Consider the following 13,892-nt stretch of genomic DNA (forward strand, 5'->3'; position numbering starts at 1 on the left):
CTCTCTCTCCACTTTGATGCTGCCTTAACAAATAACCATGAGGGAGAAAATACTGTCAAGTGGAACGCCATGGTAACTAAGCTTTAACAACACAACTGAGACCTTGAAAGCTGGGGTAGGTGTTTCTCGGGAAACCTGCAAGAGTAAGAGATTTTACAAGTAGTAGTATTATGTGTAGTATTCAACTGAAGCAGTTCCAGAACTTTCTTTGAGTCCCGAGAATCGTTGTCATCACGTAACGTATCCAACTACTTCATGTCTCCTTTTACATCTCGCAAACACAAAAACACACAGATAAGCTACATCACCACATTTGTCCTGTTCAAATCCAGTATAGATGAATATAAGATAAAATACCCTCAAGCGACCCTGACTCACAACTACAATGCAGACAGGCCCCTGTAAATATATACACACATACAGATAGCTACAGTACTAGAGTTAGCGCTGTGATAATACAAAAGCTGCATAAGAAGAAAGCTACATTGGCTACATAGTTTAGCAAAATAACAAATTTCATCTAAAACTAACTACATAAATGCCTCTCTAGCAGAAATAGAGTAACCATGGCTTCACTTTTCAGGCACTTCAACTCCCTCTGCTGTCGCAATCTTTACCTCTTGGTGTTTGTTTGAAGAGCTAGGTTATAGCTTGATATGCTAACTACCACACCATCAACAACAAACCATCAAATGTCCGGCTTCCTTTCACTATGGTGGATGCTTACTGAACTTTTAAGCTTGGCTTCTGAACCCTTTAATACTTTGCTGCCAACAGACTTCTGTAGTTTACCCTTGTTTTATCTGTGCCTCAGTCTAGGCTTATTCTTTATTCTGTCCTTGCTTTTCCTCATTGTTATTCTGTTTACTTGGCTTTTTCATGCTAGTTGTTGTTGTTGTTGTTGGCAACGGAGGGATGGGCAGTTTTTTCATTGCTGATGGTTATTTATCCGCCATTGTGTTTGGCCTCCCTGAAGATATGGAGCTTCATCAAGTGAGCACATGTGGGGGGAGAGGGGCAGCGTATGCGTGAGCAGTGATTGACACTCTCAGACACTCCCTTGCTCTGCCTCTGACTTGTCAAGAGTCTTGCTTAACAAGAGAGATAAACCTCTACGACCACTAGAGTGCAGCAGTGAGGTGTGCGTGTGAACAATTCACATAGTTGCATTGATTTGTAGAATAGAATGTGAGTTGAGAGAATGAGAGTGTATTAATGGTTGTGTATCGTGCATAATAATTCACACTATACAGTGCTATGCATATGGATGTGTGTTAACTGTGGCTGTTGTGTCTGAGATGATGTTACCTATGGGATGCTCTCGAAAATGTGCTCTCTGAATAATCGGCAAAACAAAACTACGCAGGCATTTCACATGGCTGGCATCATAGATGGGTGTGGCTTTTGAAAAAAAATCAAAGACTGATAGTGTGAGAAGTTGAGGCTCAAATTATATTAGTTATATTCAAGTTCTCTGGACTCTATTGGACAGGTGTCAATTATTAGTGCCAGGCACAAAATAAAACCTTCACACGGGATATCAGGGCATAGCAAACATGATATCACTGAGGAGTTCAGGTTTTGTATGCTCATTCTATGTAGATCAGAGATCTGAGGAAAAAAAAACACTCTAAAAATGAGTGACCCATACATACTAAACTTTAGTAGCCAGGCAGTTTATGGTCCTTTACAACAGACTGCCCTCAGTCCTTTCATATATTTTAAGGTTCTGCTGTACTTTGTAAGGTATGATGCATAAGATTGTATATGCTGCCATTTTAAAACCTTAACCACCCTCTTTCTAAAAGCTTAGCTCATGTTTAAAGTTATATGAAAGTTTGCATCTGGTTTGCTTCTTGGCTGTTTTCAGCTTGCCATTTATTTAGGATTTCAGCTGACGGTTATAGTATTAAGTGGACAGTTGAAGTGGCTAATACAAGTTTTTTTTGTGTCCAAAGCTCTAAATGAATGAAACAACGTTAGTGGTGGTAAATAACAACGGTAAGGGATTGATCTTCACATGATTCTTGATAATAGATAGCAAGGCATTCTCCTGATCAGATGGAATTGTGTAACTCCTACCACAAATGAAAAACATCTGGATTGCAATCCTTAATGTTTAAAATTGCTTTCTCTGCAGTTAATCAGAGGAATGTAGAGATTGAGAGTGAGAATAGAGTTCAATGAAAAAATGCAACTATGTGCGGGTGGTGATCCAATGGCTGCTCTGTAGTTGAGAGAAAAAGATTTGAATTGAATTCAAGGAGCTTCAGGAGTCAGTGAAGGATTTGACCTATGCACAGCCTTTCAGAATGTTACTGAGCACAAATAGTGTGTGTGGGTCAAAGACGTGAGACGTCATTTTTTTGTGAACATGAGGATGAAATAGCCTACATTTAAAAGTGTTAACATTTGAGAACAATCTATCAAATCACTTTCAAACATCATTTTCTTCAAGACCCAAATCTAAAAGTTCTGGTTTTATCCATTTTGGTGAGAATATTGGGAGAACAACAACCCTTATTTGTCACTGACCCGTATATATATTGTTAAGGTTCCTTCCTGAGTTTCAGGGCTCTGTAAAGCGGGCTCTGTAAAGCGCCTTGAGACAATTGTATTTTTATGGCGCTATATAAATGCAATTGAATTGAATTGTTCTATAGAGAATGACCATGGTCTGCACTAGGAGTTGGTAGCGTGTTGAATGAGTGAATTTGATCTTCAGAATATTCTAGAGAGTGAGCATGTGGCTTCTGTTTGGACGTTCCAAGTTTCTTGCAGCTTTAGCAGGGATCAATAAAGAGACAGTTTGTTGCTGATATTATGTTATTATGTTATTGATATTAAGTCTGATTAGCTAGGAATAAAAAGACTAAGCTGAATGTGACAATTCGTCTCCTCTATTTTTCTCCAGACAGATCACTGAGGCCAGTTTTATACAAGAGTGCCATCTCGAAAAGTGTGAATGTACAAATCATTCAATATCATAATTGGGAAAAATTGACCGTAAGCTAGTACGGTAACATGGGGTTAACCATGGGAAGTCTATCAAGATGTAGTATAGTAGCTGCAAGGTTTCAGGACTATTTAAAGAGGTCTCGTCTCGACTGGCTTGGATTAAACAGCTGATTATGTCCGAGATGCGCACGTCATGGCTTTAACTCTGACGTAGTGTTCTTATAATCCAGGATATTGCTTTCTCTGACATTTAACAAGGCACTGCCATGATGATCTTGACCTATGTGTTTTTTTAAGTGTGAGTGGTTGGTATTGGTGTACACATCCATTTTGAGAGTCCTAAGAGAGTCAGGACACTCACTGTCGATGTTGTGACCGTGGCCTAGAAGCTTATTGGAAATTGGCGCTGAAAAGGCCACGCCCACTCACTTCCTGGAAAACCCCAAACTTCCCCCACCATATCAGGAAGCGTTTAGGTTAGTTTAGAAACGCCAAATGTCGTTAATGGTGTAGTTGTTCCCATCTTGTCTGTGGTTCCCACACACATTTATTATACTGCTTGCCATGGTTGTCTCCACAGTTTATTTATTAATATAGTTTGGTCATGCAAAACTAAGCATTGAATGCATGGATTCTACATTTGTTTGATAAAATATTTTGAGAAAAGTTGTCACATTCATACTTATTTGGTCAAAAATGATGTAGGTTAAGTTGTGGGATACTAAACTGTAAATTACAAAGGCCTTTCCTGAATGTGAACGACTCTCTACATAACCTCATTCTTTCACCCCTAGCCCATCTAAAGTCCATTGGAATGGACCACAATAGCTGCACTGAATGTGAACTTTCACCCTTAGCCCATCTACAAGCCATTGGAATATACCACAATAGCTGCACTGGATGTGAACTTTGACCCCTAGCCCATCTGAAAGCCATTGGAATATACCACAATAGCTGCACTGGATGTGAACTTTCACCCCTAGTGCATCTAAAATCCATTGGAATAAATTACAATAGCTGAACTGAATGTGACCCCAGGACACTCCACATGAATTAAATAATGAACTGTTAACAAATTAATGGAACACAGTGTTTCCCCTAGGTTTACAGCTTGGGGGGGGGGGGAGGGGGACGGCGGCAGGGGCGCGGTGCGCCACGGCGCATCGGCGGGCACGGACACAAACACTGAAATGAATTATGATGTTCATGTGTTTCTTTTATTGACAGCAGTCAATATAACATCTTACAGTAACAGTATGCAACAATTATACTTCAGGATTAGGGGTTAGGATAAGCAGTTTTACTTAAGAAATAAGTATAATTTTACATGTTTTATGGTAAAGGTAACCTTAAATGACTTATTTTGTGATCTGGCGGTATATTTATAAAAAAAATATATATATATATTTTTTTTTTTAAACTTGAGCTTCCAAGGGGGGCGGGCGGGGCCGTTGGGGGGGCGGGGCGCCACCCTAATATCATTGTAGGGGAAACACAACAGAAGCATAGAGAGAAACAACATGTTTGACTTTTCTGAAATTATTTTTTTATATTTTCACTAGATCTGGGCTAAAGCTTGGAGAACAATATGTGAATTGTATTGGCAAATACCCGAACCCTACTTTTTCCTGTTATCCCTAATTACTAATATTGTTTATCATTGAAGGAATGTTGCAAAAGTTATGGAATTTTCATCCTCGAAGAAGGGACCTAAGTTGTCCATGCTTCTGCTTTCTGTAGAAGTATCTAGATGAATGTTATTACTTCCTCACCTTATTTAAATTGACTTCTCTGGTTGACTGCTAGTCTGTTGACTGATTGTGTATTGGGTTTACGTACTAGTCTGCGCTCCATCTGTTGTCACCTGATTACTATCCATCCAGCTCTTTTCTCCCATTTAATCGCAATATTCTCCAGAGCTCCACTGTCCGTGTAAGAATCAAAAGATCTTTGATCTTTCTTATCTTTATGAACTGGACCGTAGGTCTAAAAACAGTGCCCCACTAGTGGGAACCATCTTTGGCCAAGTTTCCAAAGTGGATTAGAGGGGAGCCCACAGAACAGCTTAATTTCTGTGATTGTTTCTGTGAACAAACTGGCACATCCTCTGTGTGTGCACATTTAATATGAAATTGGTCACATTTCAGTTAGGGTTATGTCTTTTATAATGATTCAGTATTCATTTCGCGTCATGTACTGAGTACATGTCACAAGTTGCATTGTTAGACAAAGTTTGGCCCAATGTCTCAATGAAGTTGTAGAGTTAGGTTTGTTGATGTGTAACATGGTAACACTGAAATTAGCTGATTTTATTGATATGGCAAAAGATTTATTCATTTATTAGGCCTATTCATCTAGAGATCGGTGGGTAGAGTTTGTCTCTAAAGCAACATCCACAAAGGTTATCCATCAATAGTTGGTATTGCAGACCAATGTCATGCAACCTAACATGTCCTATCTCCCAAGTGCAAGCTTAATGACATCTCCCTTTCTTGATTAACCTCAGTTCATTGGAATCTAGTCTGTCTAGATTACTTGTCTTTGAGATGGTACCGTTATTCTACATCACTGAATAAATGATCAGATCCCTTGACTCAGGATATACCACATGTAGTGTCTGTGGATTCACACAGTTTTGGCCCTCCTTTCTGTGTGTGAGGCTGGACAATATTGTAGGGAAAGCAGGATAAGATCAGTCTTTAGAACATGATACTACCTTATCTGTGTTTGTATATAAACTACAGTGATTACGGTAAACAGAACGGAAGCATAAGCACAAGATTTGCTTTCAGTGGTAAGGCAAGATGGCTTCTTCTCCTTTCACTCCTGGCATAGTCAGTCTCTTCTGCTCTTCTTGCAAAGAGTTCTCTCTGGTGACTTGGCACAGTGTTTTTCTCCTTTATTTATTTATTTATTTATTTATTTATTTCGTGTGTCTATGTATTGGGGCGGTGGGTAGGGTGGGGGGGGTGCATGCCTGTGTGTGAGCATGTCTCACTTCTGAGCAGCTTTTTCTCTGGGGTTAATCCCACTAAAGCCAGGTTTCACTGCACATTACTCATACCTGCTGCCCTTGTCTGCTCGTTCTCCGTACATTTTGTGGAACACCCAAAACTGTTTTTCACAGAACATTTACAAATGCATTTTACAGAAGGTAAAACAAATCTCATTTTTGTTGTTTGTGTGTTGTGTCAATGTCTACTGTGTATAGATTTGTCGACATTTTGGATATTGATCCTGAGGGAATTCTAATTGGACAATATATCACCGCAACACAATCTAGTTGTGGTATTTTTTTTATGGCCGTCTGAAGGTTGCCCGAACCTGTAGGAAAACATTCGACTGACTAGCCTGGCATTTCTTTGTTGACACCGTTAGATTGTAGCTTAGCAACGTGCAGCTTGTGGACCTGCAATTTTGGTCATCAATGTAGCCTTCCACTTGGCTTACATTTTTGATCACTTCATAGAATTGTGACCTTATTGGCCCATAATGAATTACTCCCCAAGCCTCCACCTGCACCCTCAGGTCCTCAAACAGCTCGCTCCTCCGCGTCCCCAAAACCAAGCTCCGCACCATGGGCGAGCGGGCCTTTGGCTCGGTAGCCCCACACTTATGGAACAGCCTCCCTGACCTCCTAAGGGCAACACAGACGCTGGACTCCTTTAAAGCTGGACTTGAAACGTTTTTATTCAGGAAGGCATTTCTGGCCTTGTGTTAAATCTAGAACCACTAAGTTTTCTATTATGCTTATGTTAACAATTTTTTTTTATATTATTGTATTATTATAGTTAGTTTCTAATATGTAGGCACTCTGATATTCTTTTGAATGAAAAGTGTGTTAAAAATTAAATGAATTATTATTATTACTATTATATCTGTAGACTTGTGGCCTCTGCCGTGCTCCCTTGCACATGTGCAGAAAGCTGCTGAGGCGGTCCTCTCTATTCTATTGGTTGTGTGCCGGGTGTGAGTGTGAGCTGGAGAATGCAGGATGGAGTTCTGTTGTGCAACTTGCTGCTGTCAGCCCGAATGGCCAAAAGGCATGCTCTCATGCAGAGGGGCAACATGGCTATCATTTGTCTATGTCACAATCCCACAAAGCACCATGTATATCCCATCCTCTGTGGCTTTGTTGTACTTTGTACAAGTAGTGCTTTGGATGAATGCGAGGGCCAGCTACCTGGGAACACCTGCAATCAGCTACCCTTGCCAGCGATTTTATCATGTGGGCATATTGGAACTATACGCCCACTGTTTAGATCATCTATTCCACATTTTTAGATGGAGAACAATTCATTGTAGTGATTATATATTCATCCCTGTTTTCTGCTGGTATGTGTTGTGACCTGACATGATCTCACTCTGCAGTGGCTCTCCCCATGTCAGGTGAAAGTGCGGCCGTGTTGGCGTTCATGAGGACTGAATAATCTCAATCACGCAGAAGCAGAGAGAGACCACATCTAAACCCCCCCGCCCCCCCCCCCCCCCCCCCCCCCCCCTAACTCGGTATAGTTGAACAGGTGGAACCCCCCTCCCTTTGTCAGTGGACATATTGTTTTCTTCCAGCAGGCCACCCAAACGTGAGGGCCACATGAGCGTGCTTGACTAGCTGCAGCCCTTCTAAGCCCTGTGCTGACCCACAGGACTGATCAGAAGTGACAAGATAAGACCAGGCTCAAGTGCAGAGGCTCGGCGCTCTACCCCGATGCGGGAGGAAAGGGGGAAAGAAGTGGGCGACTGTGCCTCAGGGAGAGGAGTGGATCAAGGGGTGGGGAGCGAGGAAGGGCAAGGGGTATGAAGGGGGGGGCAGTTTTGGATGGGCGCTGAAACGAAGTCGGCACGGCAACAGCTTTGTTTCAAACCTCTGGTCGACAGAGAAGAAGAAGAAAGATCACTGGGAAGATTTTAATCTCTGTTGATGGTTTATGTAACCAGCAGGGTCATGTGACCTTCCGAAGCTGTGTGACATCACAGCTTGCCTCTCCTCTTGTTTCCAGTCAGTCTGAAGCGAATCTGCCCGTAAGACGCACACAGCCCCGGTACAGTCAGGACCGTGGCACAAAGGGAGACCGAGACAGCCTACGCTGGTTATTGGCTTTTCCTCCCCATCTTCTCTCTCTCTCTCTCTCTCTCTCTCTACATCTGATCTCTCTTCCATGTCACACTACAAGGATAACACAGTGGTGTGTGTGTGTCTGCATGACTGTTTGAGTGAGCCTTGTGGAGAAAAAGAGGAATAAATTCTGTATCCGAAGTGGCGTTGATTGACACATCAATGAGAGAAACATTTTTCCAAGTGCTGGGCCGAGACGAGATGGCCATGAAGCTATTGTTCTGGGAGCTGGAACAGCATTTGAAAAGGTAAAGTGGCTTAAGTAGCGGAGCTGCGAACCAAGCAGACTAGATTTGCTCACTGTTTTTATGTTATGTTAGGTTCTGTTAGTTCAGCCATAATTACGCCAATTTTAGGATTGAATCTAAAAAATAAGGAAAAACACATATATTTTTGAACCATTGCATTTCAAGTGTTCTCTTTCCTTATGAATGGAAGCTGCATTATTAATGACACACACCCCATATTCAAGTTATGTAAGGGAAGAACCTTTACTTTTGTATTTCATCAGTAGTACTTGAGTAAGGTTGCTTGTGTTCCTTCATGGATAAACATAGATAGTGATTGTTAAATGTAAAAGTTGTAAGGTGGGCCCTTCAAATTCAGTTTTTCCCCCATTCTTTTTTGGATCCATGTCTGTGTGTGTTTGTGTGTGTAGAATTAATGCATGACGCAGTGTTTGGGTAGCTGCAAATCATGCACTCCAAGGCGGTAATATCGCCGTAACGCAAAGTACAGACTCCATGACACACCTCTAAAACTATTTCAGAGTTCATAATTTCCCTTACCACTCTGCTATTGATAACTTCTGTTAGTGTAGCATGTTGAGAAAGAGTTTCATTTTAGGACATCTACTCAATATTGCAAGTCTGGGTCCTGTTATTGTCAGGCTAGGTTGAAATCTGTCTGGGTCTAGATCATCTTATGGTAGGTCAGCAACATCTCACAACTGAGTGTTGATACTTCAACAAGATGGACTTCGGTGAGGATGCTGGACTGTTCTGACGCCTCTGCTGACTTTGCTTTCACAGTGTCCATACATTGTTGTCTCCAATCTGAGTGCATCATTGTAGCTGTGTAACAGGTTGACTTTCTCATGTCTCATGAATGATGGGTTGGCGGCTAGATCCCTTACTGAACATTGTGCAGCATTCATTGTTTGGTGGTGGTTGTGAACGCTATGATGGTTTGGTTTGGTTGCGTTAGGCTTGGATAAGGCCAGTTGGGTGTTGTTATGGGAAGAGACTTCAAGTTGGCTCTGCATCCCCATATGCCATGAGATGATGTTTTGAAATCAGTCTGTGCTGTGTGAAGTAAGGCCATGGACCACAGTTGTCTGAGACACTCTGTTCTGAGGTCAGGTCATTGCCACTGAAGGTATATATTTGGGCTCCGTAATTGTCTCAATCCACTTCCCATCAAAGAACACCGGAAGCGCTTACTGCCCTTTGAGCTGCTTAATAAGGTTTCGCCTACAGTGTTCTGTTACATTTAATGGGGATAAGTGTTCTATATTTGCCGTTCTGACACACAGATTAGTCAGAAACTGAAACATACAGTAGTCCAAGTATGACCAATAACCATATGTAGTCCAAGTGAACTAAAAATTAGCAAGTCTGTGATTTGTAGATTTTCTTTGGGATGGTATATTTCCCATTGACGTATGCGTCCCTAGCTGCCAATTAAGTAAACGTCACTGTGTAATAAACACTGTGATATCTTGAAGACTGCCCTACTGAGGAGTACACCACTCTTCAGTGACAGAATCCTCATCCATGGTTAGGTTGTCTTATGGTTAGGGTGGCTCATGGTTAGGTACTTAAAAATGTATTAGGAGTAACACACAAAGAGCTTATATTTGGGGCTTACATAAATGTACCATTTATTAGTGTGGTGTTGGCATGACAGGAAGCTGAGTCAAGAGTTTCTTGTGTATTATTGTTTTATAACTCATCTGCCAGAAGTTGTTGTTATTTTTTATTTTGTTATTATTATTTTTACATATCAGCAATCTGGACTAAAAAAGGTTCAACTTTATAGTCATTTATGATACTATCAGTTATTATACTTCATTAATGTTTATGGTTGCCAGGTTGAAACTTGTGCTCATGAGCTCCACTTCAGCGTTCTTACCCTTTGGCTGGTGGTCATTAGGTTAAGCATTTTGTAACAACTGGCCGTTTTGATTGGCTGGCTTTAATTTGACATCGATACATCCTGGCCTTTTAAATACTCTTCTCCTGTGTTTGGGCATTTCCAAGTTGTCTGTTTTTCTCATGCCCACTACAAACACATCATGAAGATCAACTGTTCAAACTGTATACCATTTTCTTTTTTTTTTTTTTTAAATTGGACTTGTGTATATATTGACAGCTCTCATGACAATCCTTTATTCTAGGGATGGTCAATTTGACATTTCTAACATCCAGCCTCAGAAACCTTCCCCTAGTGTGCAGTAAAACCACTCCTGTTATCACAGTGAAGGACCGCTTTAACAACGTAGCCCATGCAAGTGACTCCTATGTCCTGAAACTCATTCAAATACAGATCCCTATGGTCTTTTTTTAGTGTTGTTATTCCTTCTAACACTGCATGGCCTTTCTGCTAATAATGCCACTAGCTAGGGAGTGTGTTTCCCCGAAGAACATTCAAAGGTACACATTTAACCCATTCTGTCATGAATTTTTATTTAATTTTTAGAGCTGACTCTGTAAGGAAATCTGGATTGTGATCACTATTCTTCCTGTACTATGCCACAATTAGAGGTGACGGTGTAGATGATGACATCATTATTATTCATCATACAGCATCACTCTTAATAATAATTGAGGTTATTTTCCACCTGATAAATAAGCTGACTCATTCTTGATACAATACCAATACATTTTATATCTACACGTGTAGATAGATACATCAACGTAATGTAGATGTTTGTGTCTGCAACAGGGCTGTGCAACGTAGAAAGGGCTTGGCTGTAGCACTCAATTACATTTTGGCTTGTTGTTCATATTCAGTTAAACTCAGTGCTGTTCTTACTTCAACCAGCAAGTGGCAGTGCCCTTACGTGTGGAACTACAAAAGAAAAGGTCTATAATTTCCCATTAGTTTAAAATACTTATTCTATGAAGTGTGTAGTTTAAGTGCGGCCGGGTGTGCTGAACTGAACTGACACAAACCTTGAACTCAATTTAAATCTGAGATGACATTGAGTTTATAGTCAAAAACATTGGGAGTTCGGAAATTCTCACAGCTATCATCTCGTTCCAACCGGTTTCCCCAGCTTGTAAATGTCGTGCAGAATATATTATGATGATACAGTCGGCTGAGATCCTTGTGGGGGCGTGTCTACGTATCGTTAATAATATAAAAGGATCTCTCCACCAATGGGAGCCAGCAATGTGCTGTTTTTCTTACATAAATTATGCAAATGTATAGAGGCTGCAGATTTTCATCAAAGCGGAGATGAGCTGACCTTGGCGATTCTTAGTGCCGCAGTCCTAGATGAACGCTCTCGGGGATGCGATCCTTCCCTTCCCTAAATTAACCCTGAAGATGTGATATTTAATCGAAGAGACGAAGGGTGTTTACCACAGCTATATCCTATGGATAAACTAGCATGAATTCTGCATGCTACACCGTGGCGATGGATCTTGGTGTTTGTCAGCTGAGACATTTTTCAATATCTTTCCTGTCGTCGTTGCTGGGTACACACAGCTCGACCGTCCGACTGGATAATAGGTAACATTTTCAGTAAACCTTCGAGTTACTAAGATGTTAAAGCGATATCTTTGTCGTCTGGACACTCGTCAAGGTTGTGGAGCTCTGGTTCGTAATGTAAAGCCATTGTGCTGTCTGAGACATGTTATTGAATGGTTTAAGAGCGATTCCTGTGTGTGCTGCCATTTTGTTAAGGTCGAATTAAGCCATAGCAAGTTATAGGCTCGTTTTGCCATTATCCCAGGGTGCTGGGATGCTGCGTCTCTTCGCTATACGACCAGAATGTGTTGATGTGTGCCGCAGAATCAACGTCTGTGATTAAATATGAATACAGATCTTAGCGTGATCCCTGCACATTTGCATGTATCTCAATTTCGTTTTCGCTTAAAGTTTTTATATGTCAAATGTTTGTTATTTGAAGACCTTTGTGTTGCCCTGTGTAATTGTAGGTGAAGGGGAAATTAAATGATCACTGTTGTTTTGTCTTTGCAGTTCCTCGGGTGCCAGCGTTGTGGCCATAGACAATAAAATTGAGCAAGCAATGGTAAGTGCACTATTTCAAGTCCTTGTCTTTTTTTTGTACTACATATAATAGATGTACTAATACACCGTAACACCTAAGCCTACATGATGATATTAAAACCAGTAAGTAAGAAGTTGCATCCCTGGTTGGATTTACAGAAGGTACATCGAATGTTATGCTTGAAGCTGCCGATGACGGCTTTGCACTGCAAGGGGTCCAACGGTTGCCGTTTTCGAAGTGCAGGGAAGGGGTTCTTCGCTTAGCCAGCTTTAACATCACCGCTATCGTCATTATCATTACTTTGTAAACGTTCTTTATGATTTCATTTATGCCTGGATACCGTTACGCCTACTGTTGCTAGGCAAACCCTAAATCTTTGACGTTCAGTTAAAAATATCTCTCGTTCTGATTGGCTGCTGGGTATGTGGGCCGGCCATTTTGCTAATTTATGACGTTTTGTGCCAAGGGAAGGGGGAGGGTCTATACAATGATGTAGCAAATCACTTTGTGGAAACATTAGTTGCAGAAGTATTTCATTTATTTACAGTATTTTGGATTTACCTAAAACACATATCACTGAATCACTTCCCAGTATTGTTAAGAAGCAGAACAATGTCTCTGTTTTTGATACATACATCTGCCTTTTTAGGGACACTCACAGGTATATTTGTTTTTCCCTTTAGGACTTGGTTAAGAGTCACCTGATGTACGCCGTGCGGGAAGAGGTGGAAGTTTTGAAAGAGCAGATAAAGGAACTGGTAGAGAGGAACTCCCAGCTGGAACAGGAAAACAGCGTGCTAAAGAACTTGGCCAGTCCAGAACAGCTGGCGCAGTTTCAAGCACAAGTGCAGAGTGGCTCACCGCCGTCTTCCATTCAAGGTAGCCAGCAGCCTGCCCCATCGGTCCAGCTTGCCTCTCAGACCGCTGGGCCCTCTGCGTAGCCACCTTTTAAGTCCTTTCCAGAGTGGCATAAAGACAGTGCTGAGGAGTGGAAAAAGACTGAATGCAAACATGCTCACGCTAACGATCATGACGCCTGAAGATCCATTCCTCAGTTCCGTGAGAATGCTGTCAAAAGCAAGTGATTCATTTTGCACATATGACTTTCAAAACTTGACACAGTGTTACAGCTGAGACACAACTGACAATCCGGTCATGCTCCGGGAAGCAGATGATGGGGACCTTGCCAAAAAAAAAAAGACAAAGTGAGATTTGTCAAGCAAACAAGCTGGACATAACTCAAAGAATCACCGTGCCTACGTCTGATAGATTTACAAGTGTTGTTGATTTTCATCAGTGACTATGGGATTGTAAATGGGTGGTGCCATGCTCCCACAGACTTGTAAGTATATGTAACCACAGCAGTCCTTAGGTCCTATACGCTTGATTGGAGGTAAGCACTTTTCATGGTGATAGAATGTGATGACCCAAACTCAGTGCCCCATCTGGCATGGGGGGTAGGGGGGTGGGGGTGGGAGGTGTTCATTTTGTTATTGTCATAATTATTTATGATCGTTTGAATGAAGGGAAAACACTTGCTTTGCGATAGGATATTTTCTTTGAGGTTGAACTCATCCA

The 13,892-nt window shown here is 41.4% G+C and overlaps 1 protein-coding gene across 2 annotated transcripts; it reads left to right on the forward strand.

The window, feature by feature from the left end:
* Nucleotides 1-8,236: 8,236 nt before the first annotated feature.
* Nucleotides 8,237-13,692, forward strand: LOC308365923 (TSC22 domain family protein 1-like; the record flags this gene model as incomplete). Of its 2 annotated transcripts, none has more annotated exons than XM_080839557.1 (3): nucleotides 8,237-8,322; nucleotides 12,284-12,335; nucleotides 12,998-13,692. In XM_080839557.1, 3 exons carry the CDS (start codon nucleotides 8,237-8,239, stop codon nucleotides 13,253-13,255), a joined length of 396 nt encoding a protein of 131 aa, XP_080695683.1. In that variant the 3' UTR covers nucleotides 13,256-13,692. The 2 variants fall into 2 exon arrangements, with proteins under 2 accessions (XP_080695683.1, XP_080695682.1); XM_080839556.1 differs by lacking the exon at nucleotides 8,237-8,322 and adding an exon at nucleotides 11,584-11,812.
* Between the last annotated feature and the right edge of the window lie 200 nt (nucleotides 13,693-13,892).

This window comes from Sprattus sprattus (assembly GCF_963457725.1).
Source record: "Sprattus sprattus genome assembly, chromosome: 5".
Lineage (NCBI taxonomy): Eukaryota > Metazoa > Chordata > Actinopteri > Clupeiformes > Clupeidae > Sprattus > Sprattus sprattus.